Source organism: Nannospalax galili, unplaced genomic scaffold (assembly GCF_000622305.1).
Source record: "Nannospalax galili isolate Female #2095 unplaced genomic scaffold, S.galili_v1.0 scaffold894, whole genome shotgun sequence".
NCBI classification, from domain to species: Eukaryota; Metazoa; Chordata; class Mammalia; order Rodentia; family Spalacidae; genus Nannospalax; species Nannospalax galili.
Window position 1 is genome coordinate 86,452 of NW_008334892.1, and position 26,175 is coordinate 112,626.

The 26,175-nt window shown below is 41.7% G+C and overlaps 1 protein-coding gene and 1 long non-coding RNA gene across 6 annotated transcripts in view; one reads left to right on the forward strand and one right to left on the reverse strand.

The window, feature by feature from the left end:
• Nucleotides 1-6,964: 6,964 nt before the first annotated feature.
• Nucleotides 6,965-25,397, reverse strand: Dnaja2 (DnaJ heat shock protein family (Hsp40) member A2). Its single transcript, XM_008829632.3, has 9 exons — nt 25,208-25,397; nt 23,959-24,018; nt 22,739-22,962; nt 16,459-16,539; nt 16,126-16,259; nt 13,436-13,632; nt 10,109-10,253; nt 9,841-9,968; nt 6,965-8,592 (listed from the first exon to the last, which is right to left on the reverse strand). Exons 1-9 carry the CDS (start codon nt 25,283-25,285, stop codon nt 8,401-8,403), a joined length of 1,239 nt encoding a protein of 412 aa, XP_008827854.1. The 5' UTR covers nt 25,286-25,397; the 3' UTR covers nt 6,965-8,400.
• Nucleotides 25,398-25,490: 93 nt separating this feature from the next.
• The window catches only part of LOC108490655, a 30,275-nt gene continuing 29,590 nt past the window's right edge, over nt 25,491-26,175 (forward strand). For 4 of the 5 annotated variants that reach the window (XR_003848941.1, XR_003848939.1, XR_003848940.1 and 1 more), the window contains exon 1: nt 25,491-25,621. This is a non-coding gene — a long non-coding RNA (uncharacterized LOC108490655). The remainder of the gene's footprint in view (nt 25,622-26,175) is intronic. The other variant, XR_003848942.1, reaches the window with a different exon arrangement.

Below are 26,175 nucleotides of genomic sequence, written 5' to 3' on the forward strand. Positions count from 1 at the left end.
GACAATTTTAGGTAAAGATTGTATAGGCTTCCACAACCGTTACACAAAAGCCCGCGTTTATACAGCCAATAGTTTCAAAGCAAGCATTTCACAAACCAATAACTTTAAAACAAGAAAAAATATCATAGCTCCCTTCAGGTGTCTCAATTGGGAAGAGATGCTTGGTATGTGCCTGGTACAACTCTTTCTTGTTATCTTGTGTAAGCAGACATGACATGACACAGAACAGGTCAGGCTCCGGGGGTTGTAGCACTTTGCCTCTATCTCCGGGGATGCCTGTCTCTAGTTGAGTTAATTGGTTACAAGCAGTAAATTTAAACAAGCAGTATATTCAAACAAGCAGTAAATTCCTCTTTCCCTAACAACACCACACTGAATAAATAAAAGATAATATAAAAATTTTAAAAGGGGGGCTGCAGAGATGGTTCAGCAGTTAAGAACAGTTGCTACTTCTGCAGAGGACCTGGGTTTGGTTCCCAGCACCCACATGGCTGCTAACAACTGTCTGCATGCATGTGGTGCACATACATATGCTCAGGCACACTCACATACTCATTAAATCTTTTTAAAAAATATTTTAAGAAGAAAGGAATAGGAATCCCAACAAGAAGAGGGCCATGTGAGGGCATGGAAGGAGGAGTCAAGCCTTATAGCTCCTCAGATTCAGGTAGCCCTAGTACCTGGTATAGGTGGCCATGAGAAAGCGTCACTTCTGTGACTACTGTGACCACTCTTTCCAGGAAAACCTCCACAACTGAAAGAAGCACCTGAGTACACTATAGCTCCTCAAGGCCAAGAAGGTGCAGCACGGTGTAGTCCAAGATGTGGCTGCCATCTTGATGGATGAACAGACCCACAAGAGGCAACTCTACGCTAAGTGACCAGTGTGGCTTTGGTTCCAATTGCAGATTTTCCTGCATATTCAAAACTGAGCATCCAGTGGAGGAGAGATGGACCAGAGAATGGCCACTGGAGACTGCTGGGCTTCCAGAGGGCCACCAAAAGGACTAGCTAGAGAAGATAGCTAAGTGGCTGAGCTCAGCCTGGAGCAGCAGGGCTGAACCCATCAGAACACTGCCTTCCAGAACCCAGTGGACTGACCCCCAGTGCAGAAGCTGCCACCTCCCTCTGACATCCCCAGCTGGAAGGGTAGCCCTGCATCCCAGAGTCCAAGGGGGTTGAGATCCTTGCCCCTACCTGACTCTCAGTTGGTCAGCCACAAGAAAGACAGTTATTCAAGCTGGGGAGCCCAGTTGCCTTCCTGCTGTTCTCTCTGGAGCCTCCCCCATCTACTCACCATCCCATGACTTGAAAAGGGTGAGGGGCATCTGAATGTTTATTATTAAAAAAAAAAAAAAAAAAAAAAAAAAAACACCTGTCCTTGATAGGAAAAATATTTAAAGAACTATGTAACATTGGCAAAGGCATTCTGATGATTTCCTGCTGACCAGTATTAGTTTGATGAATCTAGTCTTGAGCAAACGTAGTTAGTAATCCTCTGTAGTAAATATAAAGAAACTGAATGTATTTGAGACAAGCCCTTCCAAAGCTAAGGAGTCAGAGTTTCTAATGAAGTGATGGGAAGACCAGTCAATGGAGTTTGCTTCTCTGTCCTTGAAGTCTTGGAATTGTCACTTATGTAGTCATATAAATGAAACTGAACAATAGTTGAATCTCCTTTCTTTGATGGAAGAGTGAAGCATTTAAAGTGAAATTCCTGAAATAGGGATTTCCCAATGGACAGATTTAGAGCCTTCCGGTATCCGGGTATGGCAGGAGTTCCTTGGAGGCCAGGAAAAAGAACAAAGAAGACAGTATGGTCCAATTAGTGTCAATACACATGCAAAGACTTGTTACATCCCCGTAGTCTTAAAGTCACAGCCTTGTAGCCTTAGAATCAGAATGTATATTACCATGTGTGGGAGACAAAGGAGCTAAAATAATATACAAGGCAAAGCCTTACTGTGCTTGGAGCTGTCAGCATGAATTACTTCCTGGAAGAAAAATCTCAGTGTATCCATCTCTCTGCACAAAGCACCTGGACCAAGGGCATATCCAACCTTATTTGTCTGCTAGTCTTGGGATGGTGATCTAGATAGTGACTGGTCCAGCATCAAGCCCAAGGACCTAGAATTTAAGGAGTCTCAAGTATAAGATATGTATATTCCTGGACCAATAGGTGAGAAAAGAATGGGACAGGGTGTTGCCATATTGACCTATCATGCCACTTTTACCTGGATTAACACTTGTTTGTTTGGAGACCTTGGGAACTGAGAGGTTTTGGGCTAGGGGCCAGCTATAACTTCAGAGGGAATAGCTCAATTCTTCTGATGAGTTCTGTAGAATTAACCTTTAGATACCCAGAAAGGAATTCAATTCCTAGTGATACCAGGATTAGTATGTAAGGTTGATACTGTGCTTTTAGGTATTTCTCAGCTGTCTGCCCAAGCATTTTTCCTGGACAGAATCATGTATCTTCTTTTTAAAAACTCTTTTATGTATATGAGTGTTTTGTCTCCGTGTATGTGAGTATACCATGTGCATGCAGTGCCTGTAAAGTCCAGAAGAGGGTGTCAGAGCCCCTGGAACTGGATTTACAGATGGTTGTTATCTACCATATGGGTGCTGAGAACTGAACCCAGATCCTCTGAAAGAGCAGCCAGTGCACTTAACCCTGAGCCATCTCTCCAGCCCACATATATCCTCTTTAATTATAAATCTCTATTTTATGGGTTTGGTTTTGTTAATTATATCACAGCTTTTTATACTTAAAATTGTACCCAAGTAAAGTATAAATGTAAGGAAACATTATTAGGGAAGCCAAATATTTCAACATGAGCTTCTCGATGGTGAAGAGGTTAAGAAAAGTCACTACTGTCCAACACTACTGGATTACATTCACTTTAAACATATCTCAGAGTAGACATCTGGCACAAGAGACTAGTCCTAGGTTGAAGTGGGAGGATCACTCTGGGAGTTGGAGAGCAGCCTGGCCAACACAGCAAAACTTCATCTAAGAAAAGGGTGGGGGGGGAAGAGATGGCTCAGTGGTTAAGGGCACTGATTACTCTTGCAGACGGTCCAGATTCAGTTCCCAGCACCCACACTGCAGCTAACAACCATCTCTAACTCCAGTTTCAGGGGATCTGATGCTCTCTTCTGACTTCCATGGGCATTACATGACATGGGTACGCTTATGTATATGCAGGCAATACTACTCATACACCTAAAAAATTAAAGTTAAAAACCTTTTCAAAAAGGCCAGGATGGTGGTACATCCTATATCTATCCTATAATCTATAATCCTAGCACTAAAAAGGCAAAGGCAGGAGGATTGTCACAAGTTCAAGGCCAGCCTATTCTACATCTACATAGCAAGTTCCAAACCAGCCACAGTTACATGTTTCAAAACACAAAAAACAAAGGAGGGTGGGGGGAACATTTTGTTCTGTTCCCTAAGCCTTCTGCGCTAATAGGGCCATGTTGTTCTTCTAAAATGACCTTTCAGGTTGTGGTGATTTGAAAGAAAATGTCCCCCATAGGCTCGAAGTATTTGGACATTTTGTCCCCAGTTGGTGGTGCTGTTTTGGGAGGTCTTAGCAGGTGCATGTCACTGGCACGGGCTTAGAGAGTTCTTAAGCCTCGCTGGATCTCCAGTCACTCTCTTGCTTCCTGTGCTGGCTTGAAGATGTGAGCACTCTGCTTTTGCTCCTGCTCCAGCCACCTCTGTCACAATGCCTCCCCGCCTTGATGGACTGTAATTCCCCTGGAGCCATAAGCTCAAAGAAACTCTTCCTTCTATAAATTGCTTTGGTCAGTGTTTCTATCGCAGCAACAGAAAAGTAACTAATACACAGGTCATTATTTCAGATCCACCATATGGATCTTAAGTTGAAAAGATCCACTGAAAAAATCATGAAACCCTTTTTTCTTTAAGTATTTATTTAGATTCTACATTGTGCCAGTGATATAGAGGAACTTTCGTGTGCTTGATGCTGTAAATCAAACCTACTGGGCTCCATCCCTAGTCTTAGAAATTTAACTTTGTAATCTGGTCTTACACATTATGTACAAACGCACAAGGAACTGTATGTGAAGATAAAATACACAGCATTTTTAGTTGCTTAGGATAATACCTTAGATTTGTTCATGAGACTCAGTACTTTTATTTTTTTGAAGACAGGGTCTCACTATGTGGCCCCAGCTGGCCTGGAACTTGCTATGTAGACCAGGCTGGCCTAGAACGCACAGAGAACCCCTACCTCTGCTACAAGTGCTGGGATTAAAGACATGCGTCATCATGCCTGGCCTTAATAGTCTTTTTATTGACTAGTATTCCAATACATGGATATATCACTGTGTCCTAAAATTAATCTGTTAAAAAACATTTGGACTGCTTGCTATTATTGTGATCATGAAAAAAGCCATTGTGAACATACAAAAGACAAACCTATATAGAATATATTTGTATATCTGCATATAAAAAGTCCAAAATTGGCCAGACATGGTGGCACATGTCTTTAATCCCAGCACTTGGGAGGCAAGGCAGGCAGATCTCTGTGAGTTCAAGTCCAGACTGGTCTACACAGCAAGTTCCAGGCCAGCTGGGGCTATAGGGAGAGCTTGTCTCAAAAAGACCAAAAAAAAAAGAAAGTCCAAAGTTGTACAAATATTATTGTATCCTATTTTTAAATAACTGAGCCATCTTGCCAGCCCTATATGTATATTTTATTAAAAATATTTTTATTATTTTATGTGTATGATTATACTGCCCCCATGTATGTAACAGCGCCAAGAAAAGGGTATCAGATCCCCTGGAACTGGAGTTACGAATAGTTGTTAGCCACCATGCAGGTGCTGGGATTTGAACCCGGGTCCTCTCCAAGAGCATGGAGCCATCTCTCCAGCCCCTATATGTATATATATATAAATGTATATTTTAAAAAGATCAACTTACACCAGGTGTGGCAGGGCATGCCTCTAAGAACCTGAATTGAGGCTGAGGCCAGCAGAGTGAGACTGTCTCAAAAAATAAAAATAAACCAAAAGGAACAACTTATAACCAACTGTATAGTCCGACAAACGTGATTTGGGCTGAGTGTGCAGCATTCATTTTTCCAAATCAAGTCTTGTTTTGTGTTCTTTAAAAATTATTTTTTAATTATTTCATTTTTCTATGTGTATGAGTCGATTGCCTGTATGTATGTAAATGCACCCATGTGTGCTGCCCACAGAAGTCAGAAGAGGGTGCCAGATCCTCTGGAACTGGAGTTACAAATGGTTGTTAGCCACTATGTGGGCACTGGGATTTGAACCTGGGTCTTCTACAGCCAGCACTCTCAACCGCTGAACCATCTCTCCAGCCCCATTTTGGTATTTTTAATGATCGTTTCCTTCCTAATCAAAAGTTTATAGATCAAAGGAGAGGATTAGCTAATCCTGCAGAGAATGGTAGAGCCCATCAACAATTAGAGACTCCGTGTACCCTGCTAAGAGCTTCCTCTAAGCCTGTTACGTAGACCAGGGAAGTCAATTTTTTTCTTTCTTCCTCTTAGGATTTTCTCAGAAGTCAGCTATTCTAGTCCCTTTTTGCCTGATTCATGGTGCTACTTGTATACAAATGTATGGACAAATCTCACAGAAGAGTAGGGAGAAGTGCTGGCCTGTGACATATCAAACAGTATTGAAGTCTAATAAACTGTACACAAGCTGAGCATATTGGTAATGATTGTAATGCTAGCACTGGGAGGCTGAGGTAGCAGGATTGCCTTGAGTTCATCAAGGTCAACCCAGACTTTTAATAGCAAAACCCTGTCTCAAGACAAAACATTCCTCAAAAACTGTCACAGCCAGCAAGAGCCTACACAGATGATTAAATACATAGTATCCTAAAACACAAAAAGAGCAGTAGGCAAAATACTTCAAAGATATACAAATAGGCAGTCAAGGACACGAAAGGATGTATGGCCATTCCTTAGCCATCAGGGAAATGCCAATCAAAACTGCTTCATATTCACTGAGCTGGCTGGATGCCAAAATTATGCAATGGCAAGGATGTAGGTCAAACGGAACCTTCTTACACTACTGGTAGGATAAAAAGGTACAGCCACTTTGGAGGTTTGACAGTCCCTCAAACAATTGGTTACCATGACCCAATTCCACTCCTAGGTATGTAAACACATTTATGTCCATACAAAAACTTGGACATCTATGTTCATAGTGGCATTTGCATAGTAGCCTCCAAATTCCCACTAATAAGCAAATAAAATGTGTGGTGTATTCATACCCTGGGTACTACTTGGTAATAAATGCAGTGATATATGTTAAACAAGTGTAAAACAGTGAAACAGGCAAATTCTATTTAGGAACAGAAATATTAGTGACTGCATGAAGGGCTGATGAGACAATAGGTCTAATGGATTCAGGGTTTGTTTTTTGGAGTGATGAAAGTTCTAGAATGAAGACAAGTGATTGATGGCCACACAAATGTTAACATGGAAGAGCACTGAAATGTGCATTTTCTTTGGAATTCATTTTAAAACATGAAAACCGCAATGTTGCACACGCGTGCTCATCTTTAGATGGAGACACAGCAGAGTAGACTAGAGCAGTAACACATCAATTCCCTTCTTGCAAATTTTCTTTGCTCTAGTCAAAACACTTGAGTAGCTGGGGACCTAACTCAGTTGGCAAAGCACCTGCCCGGCATATACAAAGGCCTGAGTGCAGTCCCCAGCACCACGCACACTATACACATGCACACCCCAAAAAGTTTAGGCAGAAGAACTGAGACTCTGCTGAACAACTGTTTTATAAACCTTTATTGCAAAGGCTACAAAGTTTATATTGCCACCGCATTGCTCAGGCTTAAAGTCTCGTGGGGAAATAACCTTGAATACAAAACTATGTTGTTGAATCTTGCCCAGGCTTTTTGTAAAATATTTTTGTACAATGGAGGTAGAGCGGATAGGGCAATACTTTAAACCTCACAGGCCTTGATTAGTGTCAAGATTTTTTTTTTTCCCATTCAGCAGATTTAGAAATATACTCAAGTACTGATAGGCTAAGAGATGCCACAATGCATTTAAAAATCTTAAGTTTTCACTTTCTCCCAGTTCCTCTCCAAATGTAGAAGGTATGTACTTGGTGTCTCTTGGCCCTCAAAAAGGCATGTCCTAGAGATACTTACTCTGGGAGTGAAACGGTAATTACTGAAAGGTGGAAACACACCCTTTCATCCCATTAGGACAGCTATAATCAAAATGGTGCTGGCAAGGATGTAGGTCAAATGGAATCCTGATGCACTGCTGGTGGGATGGTAATGTTCAGCCACTGTGAAGTTTGCTAGCCTAAGAGTCTTAGTTTTCTACATAGAAAATCAAATAGTCAATGTTTCCCCCAGTTTCAGATATTCAGCTTAATGGAGACAGAGCTTCTTTTTAATAACATTTAATGAAAACAGCATTTTAACAGGTTCTGTGTAAACATGGTTCTACTATCAATCTGTTAACCTTATTTTTAAGTGGGCTGCAAGAGGATAACAGAGGCCTGGGCTCGCCCCAATGTTCAGGATAACCTAGGAGTTACATAACTTGGATGTCCTCCACTCTACAAAGCATCAACTGAAATCAATAAAGCCTGTTTCAACCAACTTTTGAGTTTTAAAACTATAAAATGGGCAGGTACCTGAAGCATAACCTTCAGGCCAATGGGTTTTAAGGGCTGTTTAAAAACCAGAACCAGTCATCCTTCAGATTAAGGATACTTTTTTACAGTTGCAAAATATGTTTTTCCTTCTAAAAATGTGACACAGAATAATGTACACCAACTGCTTTTTATTATCAAGTTTCAGAAACCTTTCACACAAAAAAATTTTTTTTAAAAAGCCCCCAAAACTTTACAGCCATGGCTAATGTAATTTTTTCCATTGTTCCCAGTCAGCTCCGAACCCATTGTGTGCAAAGCCCATTTTTCCATGCATCTGAATGATAGATACAGGCTATGAATTTTTTTATTCTATTTGTAGCAGCTTATGCAGATGCAGCCAAACACAAAGCTTCAGGACAAATTGTACAAACTTTACAAGGTGGGATTTGAATTTAAAATATGAAACAAAGTCTACACAAAACTGGTAAAAATCAAGCACAGACTGAAACTTATAACCAATGTGTGAAAGGGAGTCTTCTTTCAAGTGCTTTATTCTGCTACAGAACAGTCGAAATGAAGACGTAAAGCTTTGTGGTTAGTTTAAATTGTACACTCTGTGGATACTATACCAATTTTAAAAGTTACACATAGATCAACAGATGTCCATCAGTTCATCTGGACTAATCAGACACTCCAGCAGCTGGCAAATCCGGCAAATATGGAAAGAAAATCCACCTGTGCAACTTGTAGCGTTTACTGATGGGCACACTGCACTCCAGGTCCATGATGGCTGCTGCTTTCCTCATCAGAGCTATCGTTATAGGCTTCACGCCTCTGACCACCTCCAGAGCCTCGAGTGCTATCAAATTCCTGAAGCTCTACTTCCTCTGTTTCTCCAATTACATTAGGAACTTCTGGTCTAGATGGCAGAAGATCTTCTAATTCCTTCATTAGAACAGAAACAGAGTTATAACATTTTCATTAATTCCTCTTTTGATAAAATCTAGATGTGTGCTTCTTTGAGAATTAAAACATCAAAGTGACTAGACGTTGCACGTTAAGTCTAAGATCACACACTGATGCCCCACAGACATCTTTTATGCAACCCATTTACTGCTTAAATTAAAAACAAAATTAGGGAGCCAGTTAGATGGCACAACAGGCAAAGGCACCTGCTGCCAAGCCTGACAACTGAGTTGAACCCCTGGGACCCACATGGTAAGAGGAGGAAACCGACTCCTGAAAGCTGTTCTCTAACCTCTACACACATATACCATGGTAGACATGCCCACACTCACACAAAATGCCAACATTTAAACACTAGAACTCGACTGCAGAATGTCCTCCTGAACCTCTAAACAGAATGCCAGCTGAGGGACCTGTGCTGGACAGCTTTAGTGTCAACTTGACACACCTGGGTTATGGGAGCCTCAATTGGGGAATTACCTCCATAGGACTAGCCTGTGGCCATGTGTGTGAGGCATCTTCTTGATTGATGAGCGATGTGGGAGGGCCCAGCCCACTGTGGGTGGTGCCACCCCTGGGCAGGTGGGCCTATGTTCCATAAGAAAGCAGGCTGAGCAGGGGCCAGGGGAGCAAGCCAGTAAGCAGAGTTCCTCCATGGCCTGTGCTGTAGCTCCTGCCTCTAGGTTCCTGCCCTGAGCTCCTACCTTGGGCTCCTGGATGAACTGTGACCCAGGAGACATAAGCCTAATAAACCCTTTCCTCCCCAAGTTGGTATTGGTCAGAGCATTTTGTCACAGCAATGGAGAAACAAACTAGAACAGGACCTGTTCTACAAGGATTTCCAAGACACCCCTATTGCCTCCACCTCTTCTGCTGTAGGTCCTTTACACTCCTGCTTGGCCCCATACACATCAGTCAACCCCATATTCAGAACAACCAGAAAAACCACTAAGCATGCGATATTAAAAAAGTACAATTTTAAATTGTATGATCTCATCTTGGCACCAAAGTCAAAGTGGCAAAGCAGTACAACTGTTAAAAGTTCAAGTTGCTCAACCCTGTTGGTTGACAAGGCAGGAAGACTGCTATGAATTCCAGGGCAGCTTGGGCCTCAAAGTGAGACTCTGCAACAAAACAAAGCAAAGAGAAAGGAGAGGAAAGCAGAGGGGGAGGGAGGGTGAAAGAGAGAACCACCAAGTTACTTACTCAACTTTAAAGAACACTTACAGAAAGCTTGTCTGGGTTGATCCAGTTGTTTTCAGGAAACTGCACATCAAACTTTATGTAAAGATCACCTTTCTCAAAGGGATTACGATACTGTGGCATTCCTTCACCTCGTACTACACGAACACAACCTATTAAGAAAAAGAGAAATGAAGAGAGAATTTTATCCAAGAAAGGTATTCAATAATATTCCTTTGAAAAATTACCCACTATGAAAATTATGAATTATAGCAATATGTAAACACTTGGATCAAACGTAATCAAGATTTACCTGGTTCAATTACTTTGCCAGGGGGGTATTTCACCACAATCTGACGAGCATCAAGATGCTTAAATGTGAACTGAAATCCACATAAAGCTTCAACAAGTCCTATCTTGTATGTCATGTGCAAATCATTCCCATCTCTCTGGAAAACCTATAGACAAAGAAACATACTTTTAAAAAAAGATTTTTTAAAAAAATTTTATGTGTGTGGGTGTTTTGGGTCCATGTATGTGATTCATGCATCATGAATGTGCAGTGCCTGGAGAGGCCAGAAGAGTGTGTTAGAGCCTCTGGAATTGGAGTTATAGATGGCTGTTAGCTGTCATGAGGGTGCTGGGAACTAAATAGGGATCCTCTGTAAAAGAAGCAAATTCTTTTAACTGCTGAGCCACTGCTCCAGTCCAAGAAGCATATTTTAGAAAAGTTATGAATCCATACCATTCTGCTGCACAATCCTTAAGTTAATTCAAACCCTTAATTTTATCATTCATTGCAAGAGCCAAAGATGTCACTGCCCTAATTTCTAAAATGTATATTTAGCAATAAGCTAGCTATTCCCATATTATACTAGAAGCTTCTATAGGAAGGTCCTAGAATTAGGAAAATACTGACATAAGAACAGAGTTAAGGAAGCAAAAGCCAGCACTGGGTACATGATGCAATTGTATTCTTTCTGATTGTGACTCCAGGTAGTTCCAGTGGGCTTCTATAAAACAGACTGAACCTGGAATGACCCCCATAAATGATCCCAATAGGGGAAGGAGAAAGTACAAATTCGATTTTAAAAAGCTCAACTGAGTAGGGCATGGTGACAAACCTTTAATCCCAGCACTCAAGAGGTGGAGGCAGATGGATCTCTGTGAGACCAAGGCCAGCCTGGTCTACATAGCAAGTTCCAGGCAAGCTGGAGCTACAGGGAGGCCTCAAATAAAAACCAAACCAACAAATAACCCAAACAAAAAAACTGAAAAGCTCAACCAGGCCCCCCAAGCTTCCTCTTCTTGTAAGCAGCCTGAGGTGACCTGTGAAAATGGTTTGCTACTCTCTCAAACCAGAAAACCATGTGAAATCATGCAGATCGAGAGGTTCTAATCTTTGTGTTCACTTTAAAAACACCAGTAAAACTGCCCAGGCCATCAAGGGTATGCATATCCAAAAAACTATGAAGTATTTGAAAGACATCACTTTAAAGAAGCCATGTGTACCATATAAAGTGGAGTTGGGAGGCATGTCCAGGCCAAATAGTGGGGCTGGACACAGTCAATAGCCCAAAAAAGAGTGCTGAATGCGGCACATGCTAAAAATGCAGAGAACACTGCTGAACTTGGTTTTGACATAGAATCTAGTCATTGAACATATCCAGGTAAACAAATCACCCAACACATGCCGCAGAACTTACAGAGCTCATGGTGTGATTAACTCATACATGAGTTCCCTGTGCCACATCAAAACAATCCTCACTGAAAAGAACAAATTGTTCCTTAGCCTGAAGAGGGAGGCTGCACAGAAGGAGAAGATATCCCAGAAGAGAGCTAGGCATGGTGACGCTTGTCTTTAATCCCAGCACTTGGGAGGCAGAGGCAGGTGGTTATCTGTGAGTTCCAGGCCAGCTGGGACTACAGGGAGACCCTGTCTCAAAAAGAACGCCCCCCTCCCCCCAAAAAACATATCCCAGAAGAAACTGAAGAAACAAACTTACAGTATGGGAATAAATTGAGGATAAAATAAATGCATATAAAAGTTGAAAAAAAAAATTCTGTGCTTTACACATGTACAAATAAGTTTTACTGCACTTAAAATTCAAACTTGCTTAATGTAAATTAAACAGCAAATGCTAAAGTTAGCTTATTTAAAATCTTACAGTGTAAGTCTAGAGACTACATATTGCAAAAGTTATTAAGTGGGAAGGAAAAAAAAATTGACCTAGGCATGGTAGTGCACACCTTTCATCCCAGCATCTTAGGAGGCAGAGGCAGGCTGCAGAGATGGCTCAGTGATTAAGGGCAGATACCAGAGGACCAAATTCAATTCACAACAACCATGTCAGGTGGCTCACAACCACTGGTAACTCCAACTCTTGGGGAATCAGACACCTCTGGTTTCCAGGAGCACCTGCAACTCATGTACACGTACCCACACAAAACACGCAGGTAACTGAAAAATAAATCTTAAAAAAACACTTCTAGAGCTAGGCATGGTGGCACATGCCTTTAATTCCAGCACTTGGGAGGCAGAGGCAGGTGGATCTCTGAGTTCAAGGCCAGCCTGGTCTACACAGTAAGTACAAGGTCAGCTGGGGCTACAGGGAGACCCTGTACATTTTTGTACATTGTACATAATACAGTCAACATATTCAATCATAAACTGCTTAAAAAACACTTTTTGAGGGCAGGAAAGATGGTTCTGTGGTTAAGACTGTGTACTGCTCTTGGAGAGGACTGGGGCTTGGCTTCCAAAGCTCACATAGCACCTCACAACAGCTAACTGTAGTTTCACCAGATCCAGTGTCCTCTTCTGGCTTCCAGGGGCACTGCATGCATGTGGTGCAAATACATACATACAGGCAAAACAACACACATAAAAATAGATCTTGAAAATCAAAGAAGAACCCCAACTTTTTAAAAATCCCAAACTCAGGTCAGTAAGGTGGCTCAGAGAGTCAAAGTGCTTGCCACCCAAGCCTCACAACCTGAGTTCCACCCTGGAAACCCACAGGAGAACTGGACACAAAAAGTTGTCCTCTAACACATACTGTGACATGAGTGAGTCCACATAATACATAGATCATATATACACACACACACACAGACACACACACAAAAATATCTGAAAGTAGGTTACTCAAAAAAAAAAAAAAAGACAAAGAAAAAAGAAAATTACTGAACTCTTTCATTTAAGGAAAGTTCTATCTAGCTACCCAGTAAGTACAGTAACACCAATCAACAGAGCAGTATTGAGAGGACCAAAGACTGTCCACTTATTAGGCATCAAAAGCATTCTATAGTGAAATTATGTCACCTAACATTTATTTACAAAAAGTGGAATGAGACAGAGACCACAGCTTCTTTGCTGTACAGAGTTAATCTATGGTGAAGGCTGGGTAAATACTAACACCTACAGTGCTTTCCCACTGCACCTGCCTTATTGGCTTCACTTACACAGGTCAGTCATGCTCACAAATCAGTTACGCTCCCTTAACAACTTCCTTTCTGTCCAGTTGTTACTCCAGGATACCCAACAGACTGTTTTCTTAAAGGCAAGATCAAATTCTGAATTAAAAAAAATAAAAATAAAAATAAAAAAAATAAAGCAAAGAAACCACAAGGAAATTACCTCATGCTCTTTTTCCTGTAGCAAAAGAACAATGTCTCCAGGCTCCACTCCGGGGGCTTGATCTGCTTCCCCGGTGAATGTGATTCTCTGTCCATGTTTCATACCTTTGTCTACATGAACTTCAAGAATCTTCACTTCTTTAATCACCTTCTTCCCTTCACATTTTTTACAGCGATCTTTCTCATTAATTACCTCGCCTGCAAAGAAAAGCCATATCAAGTTTCCAGCAAGAGTACTATGTACCACACCCTTAAGAAAGGGTCTCAGCATCCTTAATGCATTACACATTTTGGACATCTTTTAATCTCTACTAAACTTTCCATTTAAGTGTCACTGTGAGTGACAAAACAACTTATCTTACTAACTGTCACCTTGAAGGATCCAGTTACCCATAATTACAGAGTGAAACATATTGTAAAATTTTGTTTCTAATTCTACTTCAGATACTAGAGTGTCTATAATTACTTCTGGAAAGGTTTTCAGTTTCATTTCTAGTAGGTTTACCATTGGACAGTTACAACCTAAGTAAAATTTACATAAAACATATAGGGTATGTTGGGTGTGGTGGCGCATGCCAGCACTTGGGAGGCAGAGGCAGGCGGATCTCTGTGAGTTCCAGGCCAGCTGGGGCTACAGGGAGACCCTGTCTCAAAAAGACAAAAACAAAAAACATACATATGATATTGAACCTAAGAGCACTCTACCACTGACTACATCCCAGCCCTTAAATATTCTTCATGGCCCATTACTAAACTGTACAGATGGTACTGGAGTTTACTTACAAGACCAAATCTTGCTCAAGTATCCTACTATAGACGATGATTTTATTCACCTCCCCCCCCCCCAATTAGTTGGGAAACCCATGGCTGTGCACTTCCAGCCCCAATCCTGCTTTTATGTAGTTACACTATTACTGAGAATTCTCGAAACCAATTAAAGATATCTGAGCTTTCAGCTGCTACTGAATACCTTTGTACCAAGTTTAGCCAAACAATTTTTTTTCTCTTTTTCTGAAATATTTGCTTATGGCACATTATTAGTAACAGATACATAATTAGTAACATGGCTGTGCACTTCCAGCCCCAATCCTGCTTTTATGTAGTTACACTATTACTGAGAATTCTCGAAACCAATTAAAGATATCTGAACTTTCAGCTGCTACTGAATACCTTTGTACCAAGTTTAGCCAAACAATTTTTTTTCTCTTTTTCTGAAATATTTGCTTATGGCACATTATTAGTAACAGATACATAATTAGTAACAAGGGATTTTTCTAGAGTAGTCCTTTTGTAAAGTGTATTTGGCAAAACACCATTTCAAATGATAATTATACATAGGAAAGAGTTCAGCTGACTGGCTTCTTGATAGTGAAAAGGCTTAGCAACTTACTGTTTTGTTTTTTAATTTTTTTGTGTATGAGTACATTGCCTGCTGTATGTACGTGCACCTGTGTTGTGCAATGCCCACAGAGGTCAGAAGAGGACATTGGATCCCCTGGAACTGGAGGTACAGACTGTTGACAGCAGCCATATGGGTGCTGGGAAGTGAACCTGGGTCCCTATAAGATCAGCCAGTGCTCTGAACTGCTGAGCCATCTCTCCAGCCCCTTATTTATTTATTTTTTAAAAGACAGTTTCCCTGTAGGCCCAGTTGGCCTGGAACTTGACCAGGCTAGTATGGATCTCACAGAGATCTGCCTGCCTCTGCCTCCCAAGTGCTGGGATTAAAAGTGTGTACCATCACACCCAGCAAGGCTTAGCAAGTTTAGTAAGGTAAAATATATAGACATTCAGGGGTGTCAATATGCATCTTCCTGTGGAGGACAGAGGTTGACCTCAGGTGCCATTCCTTAGTTGTCCTCCACCTTTTTTAGGATAAGGTCTTTCACTGACCTAGAGCTTACCAAGTGGATTACGCTGAGATTGTACCATACTAGGTCCTCATGCCAGCAAATCAAGCACTTTGCCAACTAAGCTCTTTCTTGAACCCAATATACATCTTCCTAAAATTATCTCATCATGCCAGGTGTGACAGTACATGCCTTTAATCCCAGCACTTGGGAGACAGAAGCAGAGGCAGTTGGATTTCTACAAGTTCAAGTTCAGCCTGGTCTACATAGTTTGTTCCAAGCCAGCTGGGGCTACAGGGAGACCCTGTCTCAAAAACACCAAAAACCAAAAACCCCCTCATCATTTCCAAGAGCACTTTGGAAAAGGATACTCTACAACTGTGCTAAGACTAGAGCCACCTACCACAAGTGGCTCTTTAAATTTAATCATGAAGGGCCAGGGATGTGGCTTGATGGTAAGAATTCTAGGTTTAATTTCTAGCATCAGGGTTAGGGTAGGCTAAGTGGGTAGGTGGTGATCACTAATCAGAACGAGGGCCAGTGGGCATAGTTCGGTGGTCAGGTACATGCTAAGAAGGCACAAGGACTTGGATTCAATCCCAGCACTGATGAGAGAAAAAAAATCTTGTCATGTAATTTGATCAAATCAAAAACTGAATTTCTCAGTCATATTTCCTTCCCCCCTCAATTAAAGCAATGTCATATAAAAAAAAGTAATTTTCAACTTTTGATTAGAACATTTTTAATAAGACAAACACATTTAGAAAAACTGTAAATGTCTCCAATTTCAATGTTCTAATGTATTCCAGTATCAAAGCAAAGCAAATATTGGCACACATACCTTCTCCATTACAGTCAGAACAAACAGACTGCATCTGCTGTACCATTCCTGGAGCCAGTTGTCTGATCATGATGCGGACACCTCGACCCCGACAAGCACTGCATTTCTGAACAGCTCCAGATTTTCCACCTTGGCTAAGACAAGCAAAAGTTAAATCACATTTTTTTTGCCTACAAACCATTGCAACCAGTCATTAACAAATTAAAACTGCTTTCCCACCCCAATAATCATCACTAAAATTTGAGTGTTCAAGGTTTCAGAAAACACCTGTTGCTTATACTTTGTGTCCCTTCAAAAGCAGATAAAACATACCACACACCACAATGCACTCACCCACTGCATGCACTGCAGAGTACATTCTTGCTAAGCTGTAGTTTGGTTGTCTTTCCATTATACAGATCTTCTAAAGACACTCTGGGGAAAAAAGAACCAGGTTCAACCACATTTTATTATTAAAAGATATGATCAGCTTACATAGCAAGTTCCATTCCAACTTTTTATAACAAAGAATTCAAGAAAAATACCACTCAGTACAGAGGCTTTATTTTTGTGGCTCAAATTTGTAGAACGACTTTATGAATATGGACAATATATATGGTGTTCAAAGGCAAAACCGACAGCACCAGGCCAACAATTTTTAGCAGTGCAATTTCTGAGTTGCTGTTTATACAGTATCACAATCTTTCTGACCTCAGACAGCAGCACTCCACCTAATTAACGTTTTTTGTTTTGTTTTGTTTTGTTTTGAGATAGTCTCATGGTTCAGCCTGGCCTCAAACTGGAAATGTAGCCAAGAATGACCTTGAACTTCTGATCCTCCTATCTCTCAAGTGCGGAGATTACAGGCATATTATCACAAAACTCAATTCATGTGGCACTAAGGATCGAACCCAGGGCCTTGCACACACTAGACAAGCATATTACCAAGTAAGTTGTATCCCTAGTCAGTAATTAATTCCTATAATCATAGTCTAACCTTAATCACAATTATTATCCCCAATTTGATGTGATAAAACTGAAGCACACAGAGTTAACTTGACCAAGATCGTGTAAACATCGACTAGAGTCAGAGCTCTAGTGCAGGGCTACACTGTCTATGAACAACTAAGATTACATTATATTTTGGCTTAAGAAGGGCACTTAGCTGTGTATAGTTTTAAAAAAGGCAAGCAGGCTCAGAAAGTAACCGACTGTGACTAGTAATAGTCAGAAAATAAAAAAAAAAAAAAAAAAGGCAAGCAGACGCAGGCGGATCTCTGAGTTCGAGGCCAGCCTGGTCTACATAGTGAGTACCAGGCCAGCTGGGGCTACTGGGAAACCCTGTCTCAAAAGACCAAAAAAAAAGTCACATACTGTGACAGAAAAGAGGGAATGAACACGTTTTCAACAGAGAAACTTTCAGAGAAGCAATAAATCAACAGTTTGTAATAAACCCACCAAATCATAAACATCCCATATCTGAACAACTTTTATCAAATCCTCAAAGATATCTGACTCAAAGGTTGAATAAAAAGCCTGTTTATTACCCAAATTCATCATCAGATGTGTACAGTTTTTTCCAAGTCCATCGCAACTCAAAGTGGTATAGAAAAAAAAACTTTTTAAAAATATACTGGGGGAAGGGGGCTGGAGAGATGGCTCAAAAGTTACACTCTTACAGAGGACCTGTGTTCAATTCCCAGCACCCACATGTCTGCTAACAACTGTCCATAACTCCAGTTTCAGGGGCTCGGACACCCTCTTCTGCCCTCCGTGGACACTGCAAGAAATGGGTGCACTTATACGCAGGCAATACACTCATGCACATAAAAATAATAAAATCATGTTTAAAAAAATATACTAGGGGCTAGAGAGATGGCCCAGTGATTAAGAGTACTGACTACTCTTGCACTATGTGACCCACATAGTGGCCAACAACCATTCATAACTCCAGTTACAAGAGAATCTGATGCCCTCTTCTGACCTCCTTGGGCACTGCACAACACAGGTGCAATTACTTGTATGCAGGCAATACACTCATATACAAAAATAATAAATAATACAAATATTCAAAAGTACATACACACACACACACACACACACAGAGCTAGGGACATAGCTCATAACGTACAACAGACCATGGATTCAACCCCTACTACAATTAAATATGGCAGTGCATACCTGTAATCAACACTAAGGCAGGAAGATCGTACAAAGTACAAAGCCATCCTTGTCTACATAGTAAGTTCTAGGCCAGCCAGTGCGAAATACCAAGACCCTGTCTCAAAAACAAAGCAAAACTAACTACATGTGTGTATGCATACACACAACTGAAAAAACACAACTCACTTTTATTCATACATAGCATACTTGAATTACAGAATCAATTGCCAAACTAATCTCAAAAAGCAAAGAGTCCCACCCTTTTCTGAGGCACTGTAGACAGTTACTGGTTCCTGAGGGGGGGGAATCATTCCTCAGCAACATGGCAAAGGTAACTTGCCCTTGGTTAAGCAAATAACTCCTACCCATGCTCATGCAGGAAATTATAGTTGAATTACATTATATATAGGAAATATTAATGTATAAAATTACATAAAAAGCCTCACCAATACCATTTGTTTATATAATGCACTTAATAATCTGGTTTTACTATTTATGTGTTTTAAAATCTTTACTCTTTGCAGAGCTGAGAGTGAACTCATGCTGAGCAGCTACACTGCCACTGAGTTACAACCCCAGCCTTTAAGCATTTCTCACTACTATAAAATCCTGAAAATTAAAGGAAAAAAGAAGAGTTCAAAGTCATTCTACAAGGCACGGATACTATTAAGTGGTATTTAAACTTCCTCAAAATTGTTACTTTAAGCTAAAACTTGTAGGCAGTATAAAAATAACAGTTATGGGCTGGTGTGATGGCTCAGCAGGTATAGGTGCTTTTTGCCAACCTGATCACCAAATTAGATCCTCAGGATCCACATGGCAGGAGAGAATCAACTTCATTAAGTTGTTCTCTGACCTCCCCACATGACCCCTGGTTCCTGAACTTCACAACCCCTGCCCAACAAATACAAATAAATGTAATTGGTCTTTTTGAGACAGGGTCTCCGTGTAGCCCCAGCTAGCCTGGAACTTGCTATATAGACCAGGTTAGCCTTGAACTCACAGAGGTCTGCTTGCCTCTGCCTCCCCAGTGCTGGGAGTAAAGGTGTGTGCCACCACGCCCGGCTTCTTGCACCTATCTTTTTATACTCGGGTTAAGAATCTCCACATCAAACAAACACAAAGGGGTTTTCCCCACCTACAAATCAAATTACAAATATTATGTAAGGACCAAGCATGGTGGCATAAACCTATAATCCCAGTATAGCACTTGGGAAGCAGAGGCAGGCAGATCTCTATAAATACAGTTTCAAATCAGCTAGGGCTACAGAGAGAGAGAGATCCTGCATCAAACAACAAAACAAAACAAAACAAATTCCCACATCAAATAGCATATAAGTCAGAAAAATTCACATTCAACAAACATGGCAAGGAAGGAAAACTTTAACAGTCTGACAATGTTGGCACTTACCAGTGAGGCTTAAATTCGAAAATTATGTCTATAAAGCAATTTAATTGCATTTAGCAGTTTTAAAACATGGATGCTAAGTAGGGATGGGGGCTTTCACCCGCAATCTCAGCACTTCAGAGACTGAAACAGGACTGCTATGAGTTCAAGGTCAGCCTTGACTACAGTGTCTCAAAAAGACACAAAGCAATGGATGCCTGCACAGGAATCTACCAAAGAGATAAAGCTTTATATAAAGAAATTCACAGCAACATTATAGCACCCCCCATATAAAAGATAAGTGCCTCAACAGTATTAAACAGACTACTATAAAGCCATTCAAAAGAAATGTTAGGAGGTGGTGATGGTAGGATATACCTATAATCCTAGCACAATGGGAAGAGGCAAGAGAATCATTGTTGAGTTGGAGGCCAACTGTGTCCACACAAATTTCCAAGGTAGCCAGGGACAGAGTAAGACCCTGTCTCACAATCCTAGCACAATGGGAAGAGGCAAGAGAATCATTGTTGAGTTGGAGGCCGTGTCCACACAAATTTCCAAGGTAGCCAGGGACAGAGTAAGACCCTGTCTCAAAAAAAAAGCTAGGTGTGGTAGCACAGGCCTACAGTCCTAAGGAGACAGAGGCAAGAGTACCAAGAGTTCCAAGTTAGCCTTAGCTACACAGCAAGTTCAAAGCCAGCCAGCTTAGGCTATGGGGCCCTGCCTCAAAAAAACCAAAAACCAAAAACCAAAAAAAAACATGTAGGGAGACAGCTCAATTGGTAAAGTGCCTGCCACATAAGCATCAGGGCCTCAGTTCAATCCCCATACAAAGCAGGTTATGGTGGCATGAATTTATAATCTCAGTGCGGGGGAGACAAAGATCATGGATTGACCGCTGACCATCCAGCCTAGTTGAAGCAGTGAGCTACAGATCCCAGTGAGATTATCTCTCAAAAAACAAGGTGGAAGTCAGACAGGCAAAAAAACAGTAGAAACCTCCATTTACTGTATGAAAAATTTCAAGAACCATAAGGTACAGGAAATACTCTCTTGAGCCTATTAATCATTTTTATCGGGGGTTGGGGGGAGGATAGGCCTATTTACTTTTTTTTTTAATTATTTATTTATTTATTTATTTATTTATTTATTTGTATAAATATTTTGCTTACATGTATGTAAGTGTACCTGTGTCATGCAATGCTCTTAGAGGCCAGAAGAGGATATTGGATTTCAAGAACTGGAGTTACAGACAATTGTTAGCTGCCATGTGGGTGCTGGGAATTGACCCAGGTCTTCTGCAAGAACAGAGAGTGCTCTTAACCACTGAGCCAGCTCTCCAGCCCAGGCCTATTTACTTTTGAGATCATTTCTCTAGCAAAGAAAAATACGAAAGAGCTAAGTCACATTGCTCAACTATCACTTTTGGAATGGTATCCAAATGATAATTTACTTTTGAAGATAAATTCATTTAAAATACACAAAATCATTCATGAACACCTCCAATTTACTCCAACACTAAGCTAGATATAAAGTACTTTATTTTTTTAAAGATTAAATATTTTAGCTGGGCCTGGCGCTCATGCCCATAATGTCAGCACTCAGGAAAGCTGAAGCAGGAAGATTCAAGTTCTAGGGCAAGCTGAATTAGGTAATCAGTTCCAGGCCAGCCTTGGCTAAAGTTTAATACTATCTCAAACAAAAACAGGGCCAGTGAGATGGCTGTGTGGAAAAAAAAAAAAAAAAACAAAAAAGCTTACCCTAAGTCAATCGATCCAAGTGCCATCCCTGGGACCCATATGGTGGAGGGAGAGAATCAACTGCAAGTTGTCCCCTGACCTCCATGTGTACACCCACATACATACTTCACAAGCAAGGTAACAACAAAAGCCAGAATTGAAGTATTTAAAATAAACAACCAAGAACCAAGCATGATGAAACACTCCTATAATCCAGCACCTTAGAGGTGTAGAGAGTATCAAGAGTTCAAGGCCAGACTGGCCAGTATGAGACCCTGTCTGAAAAACACGAACACTTGAACTTCAGTCTTTAACATTCGTTAGTAAAATCATTATTCATGAAAAAAATTAACAAGATAGAGTGAAAGTGAAAAGTCTGCTTCCAGATTACACAGGGCATGTAATGTCTTAGTCCCAAATCAAGATCAATGTCATTCATATGTTGGCAGGTTAATGCCAGGCTAAAAGCCAGTAAGTTCCATGGAAACCACTGTGTAGGAGAATTAACATTGAAGATCAAGTAATGAAGGATTTTACCATGTAAACAATCTAGGCAAACAACCACTCCTTTTAAACCTGGACTTAAATACATCAAAGAATATAATCTTCACATATGAAATTTAAAATCATGGAACAAACAGTCTCAATAGCATATGAAGGAAAAAAAAAAAAATCTCAGCTAACACCAACCATACTCTAAGATCTTTTTTTGTTTGAGACAAGACTCACACATATTCCAGACTAAGCTCAGACTAGCTATGTAGCTGAGGATGACCTGAAATTCCTGGTCCTCCTCCTCTACTTCCCCAGTACTGTAATTACAGGTATACACCACCAAGCCAGGTTTATGCAGTGCCTGAGAGACAATCCAGGGTTTGGTGTGTGCTAGTTAAGTACTTTACCAACTGACTTACATTTCCAGATTCCCATTCTTTAAGATCTGAAGCAAACACAAACATCAATTATCAAATTCATTTGGTCACCTAATGTGAACAAAGTAAGGATTTTTTTTAACATGAAGGACAGAATATTCTATGATAATTGTGTTTTAAGTATTATCACTTGGAACAAGTAGTTAATATTTTTTTTTAAAGATATTCACTTCAGGGGCTGGAGAGATGACTCAGTGGGGAAGAGCACTGACTGCTCTTGCAGAGGACTGGGGTTCGAGTCCCAGCACTCACATGATGGCTAACTGTCCTGAGACTCCAGTTCCAGGGAATCCAACATCCTCTTCTGACCTCTGCTGGCACTGCACGAGACAGGTGCACCTATCTACATGCAAGCAAAACACTCAGACACATAAAATAAATAAAAAATATTTTTTAAAAAAAAAGATATTTACTTCAGTGGATGCATCATATCTTCTCCTCTTCTTCTGCCATTTCGACTTCTACTCTGATTGCCCATGAAGCCAAACAATCCTCCGCCAAAAATGTGAGAGAAAATATCATCCATGCCACCACCTCCACCACTGCCTTCCCGAAGACCTTGTTCTCCATATCTGTCATACAACTCTCGCTTCTCAGGATTCGATAATACTTCATATGCAAAACTTATTTCTTTAAACTATAAAGAAAAAGCAAAAATGAAACAATTAGATTTTCAAATGTAAGAATGGAGCAGGAGTAGAGAAAACCAGAAAACTAGAATTCATTTAATCCTAGTAAAAAACTCCAAGCTACCTTTGATTTGATTCTGATCCCATTTATTACCTACTATTACACAGAATGTTAGTATTCCCACAATAAAACTAAACTTTCCCTTTAGAAATTATCATTACTGTATGTATGAGTGTGGGCCTATGTGTGGAGCTCAAAGTACAACTTTCAGGAGTAGGTTCTCTCCTACTATAGGTTCTGTGGATCCAACTCAAGTTGGCAGGCTTACATGGCAAGGGCTTTTACCTGCTGAGCCATCAACAGTTATCATTTTTATTATTTTTAAAGAATAATTTAACTTTTAAAATTAGCATACAGTGGCTGGAACACTAGCTGCTCTTGCAGAGGATTGAGGTTTGGTTCCCAGCACCCACCCCTACCAACTACCAACTGTCTGGAACCCCAGTTCCAGGGAATCTCATGTCCTCTTCTGGTCTGACAACACAAGTTAGTGTACTCACATACATGCAGGTAAAACACTCACACATAAATAAAAGCTGAAATTAGTGGAGCTGGATAGCTCAGCAATTAAGAGCACTGGCTTCTCTTTGGGAGGACCTGGGTACAGTTTCTAGCACCCACCTGGTAGCTAACAACACAACGCCCGCCCTCTTCTGACCTCCATGGGCATTGCAAGAAACAGGTGCACTTAAAATGCAGGCAATACACTCACACAAGTAAAATAAAATAAAAAACTTAAATAATTAAATAAAATTAGCATACAAAGTATTAGGTTTCATTACAGTGCTTAAAAAAAACTAAATTATTCAAACAACTTTGCCTCTGTAGGCATAGATGGATTCTTTTCCTACAACATTCCTCTTTTTAAGGAGAGCAATTTATTTTAAATTTTAGTTTATAACTAAACCCCAGGAATTAAAAGAAAAAGTTTCAAATAACTTACTTTGTCTCCGGCATTTGGATTCTTGTCAGGATGGTATTCTTTGGCTAACTTTCTGTATGCCTTCAAGAGATAAAAATCAACAGATTTAGAAAGAGTTATACAGACATCAGTTTTAAAATACCCACTTTTCTGAAAAGCAATATTCTAAAGTCACTGCCTTCCAAAAATCTCATCTACTCATCAGAACTGTTCAGCATTTTCCATCTTAATATCGTTTACATGCTAATGTATGTAACAAAATAAACAGTATTGTTGAAACTAGATCATATTGAAGCAAAATACAAACAAAACAATACTACAAAGAAAAACATAGTAGTATCTAACAATATTCCCTTTTTACACTTTACAGAAAGCAAAGGAATCAGGCAAATCTTAGAATCCCTTCTCCTGCCAGCTCCTGTTTCGCTTCTAACTAGAACATCAGGAAAGGGCCGAGATTGTCCTAGGTGGTGTTTATTTCTACACGGTGGGTCAACAGGGGTCTGCCAGATGACCTCGGAGGTAGTGAAGTTGCATACTCTCAATGAGGTGGTTTGGACAGGCAGCATTTAATCTTCACAGACTCATGAATTATATAACAGCGCCTACCATTTCCGGAAAGGTAACAGGAAGTCCATTTTTACTCTCAACTCTACCGGTCCCACTGCCTAAGGGACGTTCTCATTTTTCTTGGTTTACAAACTCGGACCGGAGACCGATGGCCAGGGAAGATGCCGTAAGTGCTTTTAAATCCTGGGATGACTCTGGACCATTACAAAGGACGACACTGAGATGTTTTCTTTTTAGTCAGTGTCCACTCAGGTGTTTGGCTGGGACACAGGACTTCGTCAGCCGGCACAGGATCACCTGCCCACAGAACAATGCATCCAGCAGACCCACGCTCCCCGGCGTCAGGGCCAGGAGGAACAGGGAGGAGCTCCCAGGAAGCAGCCCTCCACCCGGCAGCGCGGGGGCGGCCCCGGCCCAGCAACCGCTCCGCCCGCACCCGGCGTCGGCCCAGGCGGCAGCCTCTCCCCGGGCCCGGCCGTGCGGGCACCTCGACCCGACCTGTTTTTCCGGGTGGAGACCTGGGCGCCGGGTCGGCGCGGGCCGCGCGAGGCAGGAAGGGCTCCGGCCGCGTCCGCGGGGGGCTGCGAGCGCTCGGCTTCTGCTAGTGGCGGGCGGGGCGGAAGCCCAAGGTCACGCAGGCCGCTCCGCAGGCCGCCCCGGCCCGCAGGCCCCGCGCCCTGCCCGCCGCTCGCTCCAGTACCTTCTTCAGATCGCTGTCGCTGACACCGAGAGGGACGCCCAGGATGTCGTACAGCTTCGTGTCGGGAAAGTTCGCCATGGCGGCTTGCCGGGCAGCTCTCCGGAGGAAGCGGCGGAGCGGAAGGAGCCGAGCCGGGACCTCGAGCGGCGGCGCAGGCCGAGGAGACAGCGAAGGGAGGAGCTGAACTTTGACCCGGCGCCTGGCGCCGTGACGTCGCAGGCAGTTCGCCCCCGAGGCCAGGAGCCTGGCGTTTGGGCGGTGTGCGGCGTTCAGTGCTGAGGTCCTCGGAGCCCAAGCCACAGGCCCGGGGAGCTCGCGAGAGCGAGGCTGAGGGCCGAGTAGGCCCTGCGGCCCTGCTCACCTTCGAGTCGGGCGGGAAGGAAGGCGGCCTGGAATCCTCCTGGGTCGGGTCCGGTACCTTTGGGGCCACGGTGAAAGGAGAGAGAGAGAGAGAGAGAGAGAGAGAGGGAGGGAGGGAGGGAGGGAGGAGAGAGAGAGAGAGAGAGAGAGAGAGAGAGAGAGAGAGAGAGATTGTGTCTGTGTGGTGTTTTGGGCCACGGTGAAAAACTGTGTGGTGTGTGTGTGTCTGTGTGGTGTTTTTGTAGTAAGTCTCAGGCACTTTCCCAAAGTAGCTACGTTTTAACAATACCTCCCCGTTGCCAGCAGCTGCTTTAAAGGAAATACGCTCCAATTCATGAATACTAAGTGTATACCTAGTAGATAAATTTGTGAAGGCATAACCACATTATCACATTGAATGAAATGGACAATTATATATAATATTTATATATAATAATGCCCTTTTACAGTTGGTTTGGGTCATCCGGATAAACCAAGGTCAGCCTTTTCCCCCTGGGATCATGTGTTAAAGTGTCTTGACAGCTTTTGAAATTAGTCAGTACCCAAGGTCTGGTTGGCATAAGGCACTAGGGCTGTGTGCACTGTCACCTGGTGGTGGATGTCAGTCG

Bases quoted from the DNA above. Each gene is read 5' to 3' on its own strand.
- Dnaja2 (XM_008829632.3), bottom strand. From the start codon at position 25,285: ATGGCGAACTTTCCCGACACGAAGCTGTACGACATCCTGGGCGTCCCT. The intron at 16,260-16,458 runs GTGAGTGCATTG...TGCTTGTCTTAG, and splicing joins CTCTGCAGTGCATGCAGTGG to CCAAGGTGGAAAATCTGGAG. The intron at 8,593-9,840 runs GTAAGTGTTCTT...GTTCTAATGAAG, and splicing joins TCAACCCAGACAAGCTTTCT to GAATTAGAAGATCTTCTGCC.